At 37.0% G+C, this 18404-nt stretch overlaps 2 protein-coding genes across 2 annotated transcripts in view; both read left to right on the plus strand.

Moving 5' to 3' along the window:
* HIRA (histone cell cycle regulator) overlaps positions 1-17440 on the plus strand; it is a 28530-nt gene extending 11090 nt beyond the window's left edge. The window contains exons 10-25 of the mRNA XM_085302726.1: positions 785-890; positions 1487-1714; positions 2540-2625; positions 3337-3531; positions 4910-5080; positions 5190-5228; positions 6615-6819; positions 7611-7715; positions 8530-8678; positions 9952-10113; positions 10778-10836; positions 11877-11982; positions 13508-13630; positions 14105-14268; positions 15835-15923; positions 16492-17440. Coding sequence (XP_085158852.1) covers positions 785-890; positions 1487-1714; positions 2540-2625; positions 3337-3531; positions 4910-5080; positions 5190-5228; positions 6615-6819; positions 7611-7715; positions 8530-8678; positions 9952-10113; positions 10778-10836; positions 11877-11982; positions 13508-13630; positions 14105-14268; positions 15835-15923; positions 16492-16608 — 2104 coding nt within the window. The 3' untranslated portion in view covers positions 16609-17440. The remainder of the gene's footprint in view (positions 1-784; positions 891-1486; positions 1715-2539; positions 2626-3336; positions 3532-4909; positions 5081-5189; positions 5229-6614; positions 6820-7610; positions 7716-8529; positions 8679-9951; positions 10114-10777; positions 10837-11876; positions 11983-13507; positions 13631-14104; positions 14269-15834; positions 15924-16491) is intronic.
* A 509-nt stretch (positions 17441-17949) lies between these two features.
* PPIL2 (peptidylprolyl isomerase like 2) overlaps positions 17950-18404 on the plus strand; it is a 77090-nt gene continuing 76635 nt past the window's right edge. Inside the window, exons 1-2 of the mRNA XM_085302754.1 lie at positions 17950-18026; positions 18123-18396. Coding sequence (XP_085158880.1) covers positions 17950-18026; positions 18123-18396 — 351 coding nt within the window. The remainder of the gene's footprint in view (positions 18027-18122; positions 18397-18404) is intronic.

An 18404-nucleotide genomic window follows, 5' to 3' on the forward strand; every position in this document is an offset into this window, starting at 1 on the left:
CCTTCAGAAGAGTTAATATCGTGCATCTCTACATACAAGGGCACATGAATTTTGCTTAAAAACACAACGAAATCAAACATATGCTCTTGCCTAATGAAGAGGTTAATGGGCTACTCAGATGCACATCTTGCTTTCTTTTCATTGCTGTTGCTTCGGATAATGATGATAGAGAAGGGTTAGTTTAGCCAACTAGCTATATAGTCTCTTCTCCTCTCTTTCCTATCTTGTTTATTTAGAGTGTAAGCTGCTTATAGGTATGGACTATCTGTTATTTGTCTCCCATGCATGCTGAATCTTCATCTTCTGTGGGTCTCTGGATACTATGCGAACACAGTAGTTCTAAGGCTTAAAAAAGTACATATCCATTGCTTCGCTGCTGAAGGCACCTTTCTTCACTTAGTTCCTTTGACATATTAATTCTTCAAACAGTTTCTACAGCAAGTATATTTATAATCTGTCATTCTTTATTGTGAACAGTTTGGTTTGTATTCTGTTCCACCTCTACAGAAAGTTTTCATGGTGCTGATAGTGCTGTGGGTAGGTGTGTTGTTCTCGAGCCACCTTCCTCTGTGTCCTCTCTGATGTGCCACCTTTTGGAATATCAGCACACAAGCTCCTGCTGTCCATCACTCTTTCTCTGTGCTCTCCTACTACTTTTGTTCTATCAGTAGTTGCTGTGATAATAAATCTTATGCTTCATGTTTTTATTCATCTTTTATTGCTTATTGGATTGCCTTTCGGCATCAGTAAAAACATTGAAAACAAAGATCTTTATTTCCTTTAGGACCCTTGATGGACTTGGTATCTTAGTGTGTTCCATGGATGGATCGGTGGCATATTTGGACTTTTCCCAAGATGAACTTGGAGATCCACTAAGTGAGGAGGAAAAGGTACAGTAAGCACTGAAACATTCTGTGATAGTACATACATAATGTATTGATTCATTAAAATATTGGATTATTTATAGAAGTATGTAGTGACTTGTTTTCATAATACAGGAAAAATGTGTTCATGTCTACTTTCAAAACAATTTTTGAAAGTAGTCAAGCTAAGAAAAAAAATCGTAATATTAGTATCTACTCTGGAAAGAAAAATCTGTTTGAAAACATCCCCTTGCTTATACATCATTRTACATTTTAAGTAATCATTTGGCCAAGCAAACAAAGAGTGGGTGCTTCAAAACATTTTGAAATTGCTCTTTGACTTATTTCTATGCAAGTCTTTTTTTAAACTGATTTGGTGTTGGCTGTTACTTCTTTTCTTTCTTTTACTTACTGCTATTAGCAACTAAAGCTTTGTATCCCAATTAATTTAGGTGTTAATTAAAATATAAATAAATAAAAATCCTTGGCATATAAATTATACAGAGGATTTGCATTTTATTGATTCCAGTAGATTTGTGTAACTCCTTTACAGCATTATCAGTGATGTCATGCTAGCACTTATAGTCACTTCTTTGCTATGGTACMTTTTTTAACACCCACAGAGCAACATCCATCAGTCCACCTATGGTAAAAGCCTGGCGATAATGACTGAAGCTCAGTTGTCTACTACCATTATTGAGAATCCAGAGATGCTCAAGTATCAACAGAGACAGCAACAGCAGCAGGTGGAACAGAAGAATGCGTCAATAAAGGAAGCGTCTGGGACGGCCACAGCAGCTCCCAAGGTGGCAAGCATGGTTAATGGGGAGAGTTTGGAGGACATTAGAAAGGTGGGTGTTCTTGGATGGTTGTTTTACAGTGTCAAGTACTAGGTCTGTAAGTATCAAACTGGTTGTCTTAAAAACAATTGCTGCATCCTTGTTCGCATTGTAGGGCACCTTTCAGTCTATGAATGGGCTCATTGACATTCCTGGGACTTGCTGAAGGCTTGAAATGCTCTAATTTGAATTAAGACCATGCAGGAAGAGACTTGTGGCTATTTCTATGATGTGTGCTAAATTCTGGATGTGCAGAAAGGAAATCAAAGATGGCTAAAAGCAGTCTAACTATAGAACTGTACTTCAGTTTCTCTATGGGAGAGGCTGGGAAGATCAGTTAATTCCCTCCTAAACACAGGAGAACAATTTTAATGAAGGATTCAGTGCACACAGATGAGAATGTTTCAGACTTGGCTTTGTAATGGGGAAAGCAGAATAGTTCTGAGTACTGCTCTCAGACCATACCATAATACAAATTATTATTGCCCTCAAAGCACATATTTTTAATTTCAGATTTATCCATCTCTAGACAAGGCATTTTTGGAGAATGCAGAGTTCTCTGTTGTACTTTGTACTATATAAACTTTTGCTTAAACACCTATTACTAGTCAAAAAATGTTGCAATACTAAAATACACTTACATAAATAGGAATACAGATTGAGCCAGCATTTACATAATAGTAGTGCAGTCCAAAGACATTATACCAAAAAAAAAGATCTCTTAACAAATTTAATTGTGGAACATCTTTCATCTAATACATTCATCTGTCAATAGAGGTTAAAAAAAACAGACTTTTCTATTTATCAGAAACAATAATGAAATGTATTTTCCAACAGAATCTCTTAAAAAAGCAAGTTGAAACACGGACAGCAGATGGTCGGAGAAGGATCACGCCTCTCTGCATAGCTCAGCTGGACACTGGGTACATTTGGAAGTAGTTTTTAAAATCATTCCTGACTTTATGTGTATTTTTTTTCCTAATGCACACTAAGAACTTGGACCTGTTTTGATCTCGTGGAATCTTAAAACATTTGCTGGGAATATCCTGCAAGTATTTATTTATGAAATGTGTTCAACCTGTGTTTTCTTAATAGTAAAATCTGAGAATAACTTGTAAGTTGTTAGAATTGAAAGAATTATTATCTCCTCCAGAATGGTTGCCTTTTTAAAACTTCTAATGGATAAGGTTCATGACCCATGATCTACCACTATAGATAAGTGAAAATTACTCTAAGATACTTCAGGTTCCTATCTGCAGCACTACTTACTGGCTTTAGTTTCATTTTAAATAAGAGGAATGACTCTTGATAAGAGGAACTTTGAAAGGTTGTATATATGTATCCATATGTGGAAAAGGGAATAATGGGATGAATGTTGTAGATAAAAAGATTTTTTTGGAAGTGTTTTAGAGAAAATGTATTTGTTGTTTTGTCTGTCTTTTTGCTTAGGGTTTTTTTGAAGAATTTCAGAGAAAATATATTTGTTGTTTTGTCTGTCTTTTTGCTTAGGGATTTTTTTGAAGAATTTCAGAGAAAATATATTTGTTGTTTTGTCTGTCTTTTTGCCTAGGGACTTTTTTTTTGAAGTATTTCAGAGAAAATATATTTGTTGTTTTGTCTATCTTTTTGCTTAGGGATTTTTCTACAGCGTTTTTCAATAGCATCCCAATATCTGGATCTCTGGCTGGCTCAATGATGTCTTCTCAAAGTAACCAGCAACTCATGTCATTAGATTCTAATGCAGCCAATTCCCTTAATACTTCAAAGCCTTCTGTAGAGCCAACAGCAGCCAGTATAAAACCAACAGATGATACAGCAAATAAAGATGGGTCAGTATTTGCAGAAATGTTGTTTCTCGTTTACATGACTTCCTATGAATTTTAATCCTCCTTTACAGTTCTGCAAGCATGCAATTATTAAAGTGGTTTCCCTATCCCAAAACTTCAAGAATCTAACATTCCTGCAAACATGAAGGTTTTATTAGTGTTTGGTTACACTCTAAAGAGTGATAAATCCCCATGCATAGTTCTGAAAAAGAACTTCAGTGCAATGAGCTGTAGAGTTGATTGTGTGCTAATGCTCTAACAAACTGGCTTGCTTATAGAATACTGGCTTGCTATCAGTAAATAATAAAAGCTTTCCCAGCAGTGGAAGTTTCCATCAAATTCTGTCCTGAATCCCCTAGATCTCCTCTCCTCAAACGTGATACTACTTTTGTATAACACCCTGTCAGATGAGAGAGAGCACAGGGACTGGCTCGTCAGTGCATGTGTGCTAGTTGGGCAAGGTTTCTTTCAAATTAAGTATGGAACATCTAAATTTTACCTGCACTTCCTTTGATGGTAACACTAATTTGGCTTCCTCTCCTCAATACCACCACTGTTTTTATAACACTTGTGAGAGCATAATGTTGTTGGAACCTCTACCACTCCATCAAACTTAGCTGAAATTGGCCGCAGATTCAAAAGTGAGTGAGTAGACTGTGAGGGATGATTGACAGACAAAACAATTAAATCTCCTTTCCTTTAGAAATTGGGCTTCAAACTTCTTTTTAGTACAAATGTCAGTTGTCTTAGAGCTATTCTTTGCTCTGAATGAACTGAAAATCTCAAAAATAAACAGTTATTCAAAGAAAAAGATATCTGGAATGTTTTAGTATGGGGAAAACATAATTCTTTGCTTTAGAGTTATGCTTGGAAACTGCCTAAGAATTGGTTTGGATTCTTCAACAAGAACAACAGAATTAAAACCTGGCATGAAATGTTTCAGCTCAAATTGTTTGATTAATTAAACAATGGAATATAATCTTGTAATGGAAAATATTTGATGACCTGAAAAGTAGGTAAAACTGGGAATTCTACTCATCATTTAAAATAATGATTTCTTCTGCTCTATAGATAAGCATAAGCTGAAAACATTGTTTCATTCCTGAATTAAAAATACCTAAAGAAAGAATCATTTAAATATATCTTGATTTAAAGATTCTATGCAAGAACATCAAGATCTTAACTCTCATAAACAGCTTTTGAGAGTAGATAAAGCTTAGAAGACATTGACACATGAAAGGTGAAAAAAGCATATCATGAGTGAAAGGTTTTAAATATGATTTCTAGTCAGTATAATGAATATTAGCAAGTTATTATGAGTGATAGAGTTTATAAACATTAAAATTCTTTCAATCTGTTTTTCTGTCCTTTCTATTGACAGTGTAACTACTACCTCTGCTTCCACTGTTCCTCCTGCACCATCTTCTTCTGTGCTTACAACTCCATCCAAGATTGAACCTATGAAAGCATTTGATTCTAGATTTACAGAACGATCCAAAGCCACCTCAGGGACTGCTGTCGTAACAAATACAAATCAGACTGTTGTGGACAGGTAAGATATAGCATGAGGACAAAAAAAGGGATAGTAATGTAGAGAGTTTAAAAACTTGGTTTTCTGTGGTATGAATGTCATGGTGCTGGTGTTCTGGAAATTGTCCTAGGTCTCCTCTACAGATGGAAGGAAGGAGAGCCGTGAGTAGGTAAAGTTCTTTGCTGGCATTATTCCTTTTTTTATGTTCGTCTCTGGCAGACCCTTCAGGATATTTTCACTTTAAAGTTTTTGTTACAAGAGACTGTGTATGTGTGTGTGTGCATGCCTTTATGTGCGGCTGCGTGCATGTGTGTGCTTCTTAGAGTATGAAAGTCCCCAGCCTGCATCTCTTTGCAAGAGTGCTGTTTACTTCAAGATAAATTACAATACATGTCTGCATTGTATGTACATACACACTGCAGACGTGTTTCTGTGTTTTGCTGTGAAGGCATGCGAAGAAGACACTATGATTTTAAGGTTTTGGCTCTGGATCCATATGGCTTAAAAAAAAAAGAACAATAATAGTAGTAATAGGAAAGCCTTTGGTTTTGTGACAGATAGTGTGTTATGGCATAAGTATTCCAGCTTCACCAAAACAAATGTTATAAAGCATAGCAGTCTTGAGAGAGAAGTATGTATTTCCCCAAGTTAGTACCAATAAAACATTTTTTCCTAAATATCTCCATAATTTTATATCATAGGGTTTAACCATATGATACAGAGGAAAGGTGTTAAACTTACTCTTATAATTTTCTAATGTTTTGATAAAATATGGATAAAGAGAATTATTTGGCATAATTCTGATGCCCMAAAAGGGGAGATGGGGTGCTGACTTGTGCAAAATATTCATAGGAAGCTGAATGGTTGTGGAATAAGTCACAAAACATTGTCCTAAGTTAATAACTGGCTATTCTAAGGAATGTGAAGAATATGTTTAAATGACCTATTTTAGGGTAGAACAGTTAAAAGTTCACAGGGTGTTGTACTTTTTCATCTTTAGCTCTATTATATTCCTGAAATGGAAAATGAAGTAGTGAGGCCATCTGTATGGTTTGCACATACACAACTTATATTAGTCAAAGCTAAGTAGGACAAGTTTTGTGAATAGACAACACAGTAACAAATCAAGTTCTRCCTGAGGGAGCGGAAAGTGTAATGTCCGTTGGAGGAAAAACATTGAAGTATTCTTGTACCTTAGAGTTCTGAGTTACCTCTACTCAGGGAAGAGATCTGATTGTAATTTCAGTTAAATGCTAAAATAAAGTTATTCTTTATAGCTTCACCCTGTTGCTAAATGCTAAATGTTAAATTCATTTTTTAAGGTGAGATTATATCTTAACAACCTACATTATACATGTTAACTGTTGTACTTATACRAAAGATTTGCTATACCTCTTTGGCTTCCCCTTCTTACCTTTGTGCTTTTTCAAATACACTCAAACAAACCTAAGGATATACTTTCTGACCTAGAAGCATGCAATGAGTAGGGTATTTGGCAGCTGTTGAAACCAGCTTGTATAAATTATGAAATATGTGGGCTTCTTTACTTGCTCAGACTGAAGGATCAGAATTTAATTAAAGACAATAAGCCCAAGGATATTCTGGAGAGCAGCAGTGACAGTGAAGAGAAGATTCCAGCTGCTAAACCACTCAGTGCACCTAAACGTAAACTGGAACTTGAGGGAGAAACAGTAGAAAAGAAGAAAAAGGGAAGGCCTCGAAAAGACTCCAGACTTGTACCAGTGACTTTAACAGTTCAGGTAAAATAAATAGATTGATAACATTCATTAGAATTTTCAATGTTCATGTAATTAAGTCCTGTGTTGACTAGTCTTAGCTTTAGCCATGATCAAGTCAAGGAAAGACCAGTAGTTTAAGGACCCTCAGAATTTTTAGCCATTCCTCTTCCTTGCTTTTAACATTATTATTTTAAAACGTTAAGATCTTAAAAAGAAGATGCACGTGGTGGCAAACCTGTGTGCTTAGTTCATATACAAATGCAGCTCCTTACTAAACAGTGGGTGGCAATTATGCCAAATATCTGTATGGAATTTAAAAAAAAAAAAAAAAAAGCAGTCCATTAGCTTGATATTCTGTGGGACATGGCACATACACAAAAGAGTGATTTGGATTCGATGCCTTGAATGGTTATGACTTGCCTAGAATCTGTCAAGTAATAATATACCCTAAAAAATATCAAAACTCTTGATTTAATTTAAGTCCTCTATTTTCAGTATTCCAAGCTTGGCTTTTCCATGAAATGTACCAGAATTTCCACTAATTGATTCCAGTTGAAAATTGTTAAAAGCAGACAGCCCATTACAGAAAGTAATGGCTGCATCTAGTTTTTGTTTGAATTCTTAGACTCTAGATTAAAAATACTTGCATTTATAAAACTAATGGGAGTGAAATATATATTTCTAACAGGTGTTATTTGGAATTTCTAAAAGGTCTCCCCATTCCCAGGAAATCTATAGTATAGAGTATCTTTGTCCTTAACTCCTTTTAAGGGGAAAAAAAAAAACCAAACATTTTCTCAATTTTTTTCCAGTCTCCAGCTACACTGGCCTCTGAGAAAGATGCTGCTTGCATCTCTGCACCAGCATTAGCACTTAAACTGCCAACCCCAATCCCACAGAAATCATTTACTTTGCAAGTAAGTAATTAACTAAAATAAATCAAATCTTGCTTATTTTATACAAAAATATAAGTATTTGTTCAAGCAGGATGTATTCTTCAGCTTCTATGAAAATGTGTGTGTGTGTGTGTGTGTGTGTGTGTGTGTGTGTACATCACACGTACATATATGGGAAAAGTCGATAGCAAATTTGCAAGAATAGGACACTTGTAAATTAGTTAAACTTCAGAGAGAAATACCAGTGGTTCGTCAATCCCTACTTCTGGTTAGCCAAAGTGTGTCAAAAAGTTAACACTATCGACCTGTAGTAAAAGCTGCATTGTTACTATAGTTGAGTTGTCAGTACACTGCTAAAGAGGACAAAGTTGTTACTTGCTGTGAGATCTTTGGAGATCCTCTCCGTTAGAGGAGACTGGGAAATAGTATTAATTTAGGTATTTATGAAAAGGTTGGGGGGGGGTTCTGTTTGCTTATGCATTGGTAATTTGGTTCTRATTGCAAGAATGCAGGAAGACCAGGCATATCTAGGCTTGATCTGAGGCCATTAAATAGGAAGCACAGGCTTGTGGAGGAATACGCAACCTTTCTCCATTCTTGTGCTCAGAATAGGCAGAAATAATTCATGTGTTCTAGCCAAGACTGATCCTTGGAGGTTTACTTCTTTTGAAGTAGCACAGTGTATTTTGAAGCTATTTTAAGGAGAGTGCCATCATTCAATCCATTCTTAGATTTGGCCTTTTTTTTGCATCTAACTGAGGTTGCTGCTTTTTTTTAGTGGGGTGGGGTAGGCCTTTTCCTCTTCAAAAAATATTTTGTTTTTTTTGTTCTTCAGATAAGTACAGATCCATCAATGTACCTTGAAGTGGAGAATGAAATGAGCACAGTGGGAGGTTCAAAGTTGAGCAGGTTAAAGTGTAATCGAGAAGGAAAGGAATGGGAGACTGTCCTCACCAGTCGAATTCTCACTGCAGCAGGAAGCTGGTAAGAGAATATATTTTTTGAGGCAGTAGGAGCCTGCAGAAGATAAGTAGTCCAGAAGACCAGAAAAAAAGATTTTAGGGTGCATGTTATCATTTTAAAATATGCTTTTTCAATGTACACTTTGGGGAGAATCAACTACATAATTTTTGAAGATACTCTGTTTCATTTTTTTGCTATCTTGGCCTAATTGATGTTCTTAAACTCTTATCKTGTGCAGTTTTTGTGAGAATTCTGGTTTATTTCAGTTAACCACTTCTATTTACTGGCTTTATCGCCTTTCTTCCCCTCCCCCTTATAATCTTTATAAAATACTGCATAATAACTGTTTTGTGGATAAAAATAATGTGTACTGATTTTAGTCTCATGAGCAATTCCACTCCAAGTATTAGCTTTAATCTATGCAGTCTTATTAGGGTGTCTTGAATTCTGTAGCCACTTAGAAATATTTTCCCGTGATGTTACTTTTCTCCTTTAAATTTCATCGTTAATGCTGACTAAATCATGGTAAGTAACAGTTGTTCAAATGTTAAGTACTAAAGAATGAAAAATTTGAAAGAAGATGCTATTGTAATGTAAAAGTATTTTCTGAAATTTTTGCAGTTTTTCTCTTTTCTCAAATTTAGTTTTCTCAATTAGCTTTTTTGCCAAGAGTTTAAATTTAAAGTACATTTCTGAAGCCTAAGCCATGAGATATTCAACATTTCTCACCGAATGTTTTTGAAATGTTTTATTTTCCTACTCCAGTTTTAAGCTGAATCTCTGTTAATATCTTTAATAATATTTGTAGTTAGTAGTAATATCCTTTATTAAACAGACTGGCATGCGTAGTTGAAAAAATTAGAAAACCTTTCAGGTGCACAATGCTTTTTTCAGGTCTGAAAAAGAAGCAGCAGATTTTAAAGCTAAATACAAGTTCGGGCCTGAAGAGTTCGTATACTCAGAAGCTCAACTATTTCCAACTATACCACTTGGTCTAATAAAAGATACTATCTCTGCCTGCAAACCGCCTCCTGCCTATATCCTTAGATCATCRTATTTATACTACTTAAATTAAGCAGACATACCATGCCTTTTTAGTATGCCATTTATATTCATCTATAGGAAATCTGTCTGTTTTCTGGCCTTCCCATTTGAAACTCAGCTTTTACTTAAAAAAAAGTTCAAATAGCTACCTTTTGGGGGAACTGTCTTGAGTTGTATGATAATCTAAGAAAGCAGTCTGGTTTTATGCTACTTGTATTTGACAAAAATGTTGGGTGTTTTTTGTTTTTAGTGAGATTGTAAGCGTAGCCTGTGAGAAACGAACATTGTCAGTATTTTCAGCTTGTGGTCGTCGCCTTCTTCCCCCTATAGTATTGAATACTCCCATCTCTACCCTACATTGCACGGGTTCCTACGTCATGGCTCTCACCACGGCAGCTACGCTCTCTGTCTGGTAAGCACCGAATTAGGTTGCAGCAGCTGCCTGGCCTGATTGCTGTAGGTTATCTTGTTCAGTGGCTGCGCTCATGCATTGCTGTTGAAACTGTGGCTTAAACCAAGTCAGGTCTGAGCACAAGTCCCTTTTGGGTGTAATATGCACTCCTGTGAAAAGTGTTAATTGTGCAGGAATTGAATCCTGTTTCCTCTCAGTTCTAGGATGGCACACAGCATTGAATTTGATGCTAGAAAGAAGACAGGTGGTCAGCTAGAAATTATTGGTTTAAACAGCTGCCCTAGGTTAGGCTTATCATGCATGTGGAATGATTTGGAGGGGGGTGTGTGGAAAAGAAAACTACGGATATTTCCAACTTCCATTGTATTTTAGCCAATAATTATTGAAGAAGTATTCCAGTCTTTTTCACAATGCCAAGATAAAAATCGAAGTGCTTCAGCAAACTGTTAAGTTACCTTGTTACAGGGACAGAGGCCTTTACCAAAAGGGTGAGGTGAAGTGCAAGTACTTGTTTTCGGTTGTATATTTTAATCCAATGTTTAATGTAAGCAAGAGTCCTTAAGAGAACTGTTGGGATGGTCAGTGTTTGCTTATCTGTAATGAGGTTCCCTGATAGAAAGGGCTGTTTGTAAACTGAATATCTTTTCCATTTGTCTGTTTTCAGGGATGTTCACAAGCAGACAGCCATTGTTAGAGATGAGTCTTTGCAAACAATATTGTCAGGTAATAAAAAGGATTATTTACTTGTCAATCTTCAAGCACAGCTATACTATTTAGTGCGTTTTAAGAATATGCAGAAATTTTACAAAACCTGAAAAGCCTAAACAAATAACTTTCCTTCTTTGTTAATGTATATCAAATGGAAGTCATTGGCAACATTGAACTTAGTGTATAAATAATTGAGATGAAAACATTAGCCAGTAACAGATTTCTACRTGATTCTATTGCTTACAATATTTCAGCTTACTTTTGAATGTGAAGATGCRCTGTCGTGAAGAACACAAGACAAATACTTCATGTAATCCTACTAYTATTAGAACAGTTTCTCTGTACTTTGCCCATGTGTTATCTTAATGATGAGCAACTTAACTTCTGGTTATCTCAGACCCTTCAATGTCTGTCATTGCCAGTGTCTGGGCAAAGGAACGATCAAAAAATCAGTGTCTCGGAGCACACTGGCTTCTGTTTTAGCTTTAATCCATACAGTATTAGTCAAAGTCTGGTAAACTTCCAGTGATGTCTTCACTGGAAGTTATGTGGGATAATTAATTAGTCCCGTACTCAGAATGTGCACAAACCCTGGGAGGGGATATGCTGAGAAATGAGAGATTCTAGCTATCCCACTTGTACTATGTCTTTCCTAGAGAGCGTATCTTAAGTGTGCTGGTTTTTAGAATTTTGGCTTAACGAGAAWAAGAAGCTAAAGGTTTTCAAGTTACAGAAGACAGGGCAGGATTGCTGAAGATTTTTCTCTAGATATGGAAAATGTTTTGATTTAAGCCAATGTCTTGTATAAACTGTAATGTCAAGATTAATAATGTAATATGCAGCAGAATGATATTGATATTACTGCACTGAGCCTACTGTTCAACGTTAGCGTTATCTGATGCCTTGGCTTTCCTGTTGGTGTTTGAGAATAACACTTACTCAACCTTTTTCTATTAGTTGCTACAAGTAGTAATTAATGGTGGATAGCACTTAATACCATTATGAATGTTATGCAAAACTCCCAAAGAAATGTTTYGGTTTGATTTGATTTCTAGGAAGTGATGCAACAGTGTCGCAGATCTTGCTGACTCAGCATGGTATACCTGTAATGAGCATGTCTGATGGAAAGGCATATTGTTTTAATCCTTCTCTTTCTACGTGGTAAGTTGTACATTATTTCCTGCTTTTACAAATAGCTGAATTGACATGTGTGTTCTAATTTACTGTTTCACTCCATACTCTGAAAGCTAGTCTGATCAGAATCACACTCTAAGCTTTACTTTTGCCTTAGTTCATTAGTGGGTGTCTAGGCTTTAGAGTTCTTTATATTGTTACAATTTGTTATGTTTAAAATAAGTTTTAAAAACTAGAAGGTTGAACTACAATTTTGTTTATCATTTTTTACTATACCATATATACTATTTCATGTTATTTATACCCGCCTACGTATGTGTACTTCTGTTGATGCACATCACKTGTATGTGTCAAGCAGTTGACAATAATTGAAAACAGTCTAGCCTTACAACTCACTCCTTTTACACTAAAAAAAAGAACAGTTCTGGGGAAAAATAGTCAAAATAGCTTTCACAGTTTTGTTGGAGGTTTAAACACATTTAAAAGATTTTGCCTGGTTTCCTAGGAAGATCAGACTTACGTGCTCCAACCCTGAGCATGTATGTGTCTGACTGTCAGTGTTCATCATTCTTTTATCTTTTTTGGTTCTAATGACCACTTTTGGTCACATTTGGAGAGGGCCAAATGCCTCCAAGACATACAAGCTTAATGAAGATAGCAAGTCAGGTAGGGGAAAAGGGAAGAAATCATTTGACCTGAGAAAATTCACATGGAAAACTTCACAGTCAATAGAGAGCAAAGGACAGGCTCAGCTATAATTCTGAATTTGTATCACAGCTTTGGGATTATATAAAAGAGCAGTTCTTTAGTCATCAACACAGATTTAAACATGATAAAGCAGTGAAAATTATTTTAAGTATTTGTACTATTTTACCTCTGATCTATTTGGAAGTCTAAACTTAGCATTCATTTGAGCCACTGATTCCCCTGGCATCTCAAACCAGAGAAAATGATACCCCTGATTAGGTGTGGAAATGTCAGCTCTAACTGTCAAGCGCCCTCAATATGAAGGAGAAGTTGTAGTGTATGGGAAAGGTGGTCAAAATGTATGATCTATGATGACTTGTCTGGTGGGTGGAAGGACCTGACCTGAGGTAAAATTAAGTTCATAATGAGAAAGTCATTACCTGTGTTCCCTCCAGTCTTCATTTTGGAGCATAATTGTGGCAGATGGAAATCCACTTCCTACATGTTATTTTACATGTGCTTTTCAAAATTAATGCTGAATTGTATTGTGTCATTAATCCTGTCAGTTTTGGGATGAGAGAGATGTTTCTGTGAAAGCGTAAGCAGAATTTGGATGTTGAATCAGAATAATTTTTGTCTGTGGAATTCTTAAGTGCCTCTGTGAGATATGTATATATGTGTGCATGTGTATATATTTTTATTTATTTATATAGTGTGTGTGTGTGTATGTATATTTCTGAGTTTTGTTGGATTTTTTTCAGTGATCTCTGTGAGTCACGCTCTGAGGCAGAACAGAGCAGGACCACTCAACATCACTGCTTATTCTCTTCAAACTTGTTTTTTTTTTAATTTGCTTTTTTTACAGGAATCTTGTTTCTGACAAGCAGGACTCCTTAGCGCAATGCGCAGACTTCAGGAATAGTTTACCATCCCAAGAAGCCATGCTGTGTTCTGGGCCCTTAGCTGTAATACAGGGACGAACATCAAAGTATGCATTTAATTGTTTTGTTTTGTTTGATTCTTTTTATCTATTTATGTTCCTGAAGCAATGAGTTAATTTAGGAGTTAACCTATGAGGAGTATAAATAGGAAAGGCAAAGATAGTTATCTTAATTTCCTGTAAACATTTAGGAGGACTTTGTCCCTGAAAAGCTTGTAATTTTTTGAAAAGAGAAATCAGATGAAAGGAGAAGAGAAAGAATAGGAGGTAGAAAACCTTCCACTGGCCTTGACACCTGTAAGCAGTCTAGCAGAGGAAGAAGGCACTTCTGATTTCTTCCCCATGTGATACAAGGGATCTGCTGTGAAGTGCTGCCTTTGTCATTGAAGATTTAAACTCCAAAAGCACTAGGTTCCTTTGAAAGACGAGTGTAGAGTATTTTCTGTATTACTAGAATACGTATTTCATAAATTAACCTCTGAGTTTATGGCTGCTATGTTAATTTTTCTTTTGGTTTTGCAGTTCAGGAAGGCAAGCTGCAAGATTGTTCTCCATGCCTCATTTAGTACAACAAGAAACAACACTTGCATACCTGGAGAATCAGATAGCAGCAGCACTTATGTTACAGTCCAGTCATGAATATCGCCACTGGCTCCTTATCTATGCACGGTACCTAGTTAATGAAGGTGAGACCTGGCATGCTGTGTTACTTCTTTGCAGCTCTGATGGATTTTTAAGAAACCCTCCACTCATGTGATGTATATTTATGATTGTACTTAATCTTCTCTAGTTTAGCACTTCCCTTCTGGACACAGTGGTTGATTAAAAACAAAACAGCTGAAGTGCATTTGCTGCCTATAATGCTCAGTGCTTTAGAATCTCATACTAACACACTATGAACTGGTAACACTTTAGGGAAACAGTGCCACCTATAGAMGTCAATACCAGGAACTGCATTGTAAAGGAGGCCAGTGATCTGTCTGTTGAGCAATATTATAGCCAGATATATTATCTGGCAGCAACTACTGGCATGTTTTGGGAAGCAGCAATACCTTGTAAAATATGTCGTGTCCTCAGCCAAGTGGTGATCACTGCATGTTGTGAAATGGAAGAGTTGCTAGGGTTAGAGTTTATATCAGCGCATGGGCAAGCTTGCTTGTGTTACATACCTTTTTAAAAATAATATGCATGTGTGTATGTGTGTGTATATGTATATATAAACATTTTAAATTTTCAGCAGCATGGACTGGTGAGTTCCATAGGTTAAATTTCGTGAGCAAAGAAGCACAGAAATAAAGTTGCTTTGTATCTATTTTATTTCTGAATATAGTTTTTCTCTATGCTATTATTAAGGTTAATCAACTAGCCTTCTTCATGCTTCTTGGATGCTAAAGCACTCCATTGTACCTTTGCTTGTCTGTCTTCCAAATTTAGTAGTTCCCACTAATTCTGCCTTATTCCTCACCATGCATAATCATTTTACCTAAAGGGAAGCCACCATGCTGGCAGAATTAAAATTCAGATAATTAATTATTGCCTTTTGATCACAACTTTATTAAATAAGAGCCAGGTGAATTGCATGTGGTTCTCTCTGTCCTCACACATTGAAATTAAAATGTTCATCTTAGGCCTTATGTGAACAAAGTTATACTTTAATTAAAAATCTTTGCTAGCTGAAATCTTYCCCAATTTGTACGCAGGATTCATCTTACAAGGTGATGTCACCTTCACATTTCATGTGTGTGCTGGATATCCTCTTTTCCCCTGCAGTGGTTTTCATCCTCTAGCTAACTCCTCTGATATCATTTTTGCATTAGTTCTTCAGTAGCAAATTCTGTCAGTTGCATAAAACATTTCTGCTGTTTAAAAGTATGGGTGTGTGTATACACTGTATACACTTGGGGGCAGGGGGAGGGCGAACAAAATGGAGGTTGGGATGGCTGTTGTAACAAACTAGACTACCTACTACAATATTTTTCCCTGTTGTAGAACAACATCAGTAGCTGTTTTTGTTTTTGAGAACTTCAGGTAAAGAAAACTTTGGAAATTTGAAATGAATCCTTTACCAATCATCTTATCTTTACGAAAATTTCCTGTTAGTTAAAGGAGAATATCTTTTTCAGGAATCATGCTTTCTGGCTTTATTTTATTCTAGATGCTTGTAACTCTTTTCTGAAGGGTTTTAGTTAGATTGTATAGTGGTTATATATAGTTAAATGTTTATGAATGGGATTATTTCTGATCATATTCAGGATTTGAATATCGTTTGCGAGAATTATGCAAGGATTTACTGGGTCCAGTCCATTACTCAGCTGGAAGCCAATGGGAATCAACAGTAATGGTAAGTTTTGACAAARAATGAGGGAGAGTTCCTCGTATCGATCGTGGAAAATGGGTAGTCCATATAAATTAAAAAATGATTGAGGCTTTGTAGCAAGAAAGCAAATGACTTTTGCTAACCCTGGAACGCCTTTGTTCTCTGCTTCTATCCCATAAGAAGGCTTCCTCCTCATGGAACTTGTATTTGTATCAAGTAAAACAGTAGACAAATACTGCGTTTCATGGTCACCGTTCTGATGCTGTTTTGAATATCAARCAGATGGAGTAGAGTTGCACATTCAAGTCTCCACATTCCTCAGACACCAACTCTGCAATAGGAGTGTGCCAGCGGAGTGTCTCCCCTTCTCAGCAGCACATCTGGAGTCTGTAACTGCGTGGAGGATGCACCAGCTTCATTAATATATAAATGCAAAAGCGGTTTTTRTTTTGGGAGTTATGTAAATGGTATAAAAGCATGAGATACACAGCTCTCTCCAGGCAGAAAAAAGACAGACATGATTCATAAATAGCCCTATAGAAAATATTCACGATATTGAATACATTGAGCGTGCTTTTGTGTTTTTATGCAGGGTTTACGAAAGAGAGAACTATTGAAAGAACTTCTTCCTGTTATTGGACAGAACCTCCGCTTCCAGAGGCTTTTCACAGAATATCAAGAGCAGCTAGACATCTTGAGAGACAAGTAGCATGTCTCTAGATTTTCCCTGAGGAGCCTGGTCCGAGAGAAACTGCTGAACAGCGTTAAACAGAGTTAGAGGAGAGAACCTGGTCAGAATGGGACACTCCTGAAGAGAGCAATACTCTAAGGGTCCCAGATGCTTCACGAGTGACCTACTTTAGTTTCTAAAGAAGCTCACAAGTGGATTCATGAATATGAGCAGAAGAGCTAGACCATTTCTAAGTGAAACTTAACCATCAAAGCTGTGGCCTCTGTTTCTATGGAAAGTTGTGGATATGTACTTCAGGGGGTCCTTTTGGATCTGGATCTCATTTTAATATCAAAACTAGCTGAGAACTATTTGTAAGGTTTCTTGGATGTCCTGTGAAAAGCACAGTACTTCAGAGTACACTGAACAGCATATTTAACCCTGTTTAGGGTTTTTTTTTTTTTTGCCTGAGGATTTATTGAGGCTCAACACTATATTAAATTAGATGAATGAGCCACATAAAAAGAAATTTCATAAATATTAAGGTATTATGCAGCCAATAGACTCTTACCTGTGAATATAATAATAATAAGAGGCTGTTCTAACACATGGACTATTTTTGTACTAGAATTTGCTAACTTGTAATATGGAATTTTATTTGGCCAGTAATCAGGCTATCTCTACAGAGTCATCTTGTAGGAAATTTAACTCTAATTACAAAAGCTATGTTTCAAAATAATTCTACCAAATTAACATGTCACCATCTGGTTTTTAATTTTTAAATGTTTGTAAAAGGCATTTGGGGGGAGGGGGAGGGATGTAAGCGGGTGGCTCTTTTTTGTAAGTACAAAAATAAATGAAAGCTGCATTGGTTTAAAAAAAAAAGTCTTGTGTTATTTCAAAGGGTGCAGGAATCTCCAGAAATGCCAACATAGGCTGAATCATTTTAACATGTCTGAGGTGGTTTTGACTTAAGAATTAGAGTATTGAAATGACTAACTGCATGTCATTATCAAACTGTCATATAGGTGCACTTTGTCTCCTAAGCTCCTAGCAAAAGCAAGCAAAATCCTTTGCTCTCGTTAGGAATGCCAGGCAGCTGTGACAAGAACGTGCTGCCTCGGACTTTGGCTGGCGGGGACTGACCCTCTTCAGGCAGGCAGCTCTGCTGTTTACATGACTGGATGTTAGCAGGAAGGATGTTTTCTTTAACAGCAACACAACCTTCCAAAGGTGGAGATCCTGTATCGACTGGTCAAGGTCTTCTGCTACCTTGCAAAGCCCCAAACCCATGAAAGGCCCTGACAGCCAGAGGATTACTTTTACTGTAGCAATCTCATGTGCATGCTGACTGAACTGTCTTAAAAAGCAATAAAAACAATGGGCTTCACAGCTATTCTTCAGTACAACATCAGTCCAAGTCTTCRGCTGTCACTGGGAAATGTCCTGGGAGCACAGTTAGGTTTTTTTCCATGTATGTGATACAAGCAATCCCACCCTCGTTGGAGGCTCTGACAGCAGCGACTGTAGCCTCGTGCCCGCACCTGCTGCAGCCCCTCTCCTTCCCCGGCGAGGAGGCGACGCCGGAGGCAGAGCCTGCTCGGCTCGCCCCGCTGCGAGAGCCTCCCCACGGTGGAGGAGGAGGAGGAGGAGGAGGAGGAGGACCCCGTGGTGGAGGATGAAGATGAGGAGGACCCCGTGGTGGAGGATGAAGATGAGGAGGAGGAGGAGGTGGTTCCCGTGGCGGAGGAGGAGGAGGAGGAGGTGGTCCCCGAGGAGGAGGAGGTCCCCGTGGTGGAGGATGAAGATGAGGAGGAGGAGGAGGAGGTGGTCCC

This window comes from Rhea americana, unplaced genomic scaffold (assembly GCF_003343005.1).
Source record: "Rhea americana isolate MKP2758 unplaced genomic scaffold, rheAme1 scaffold_191, whole genome shotgun sequence".
NCBI lineage: Eukaryota > Metazoa > Chordata > Aves > Rheiformes > Rheidae > Rhea > Rhea americana.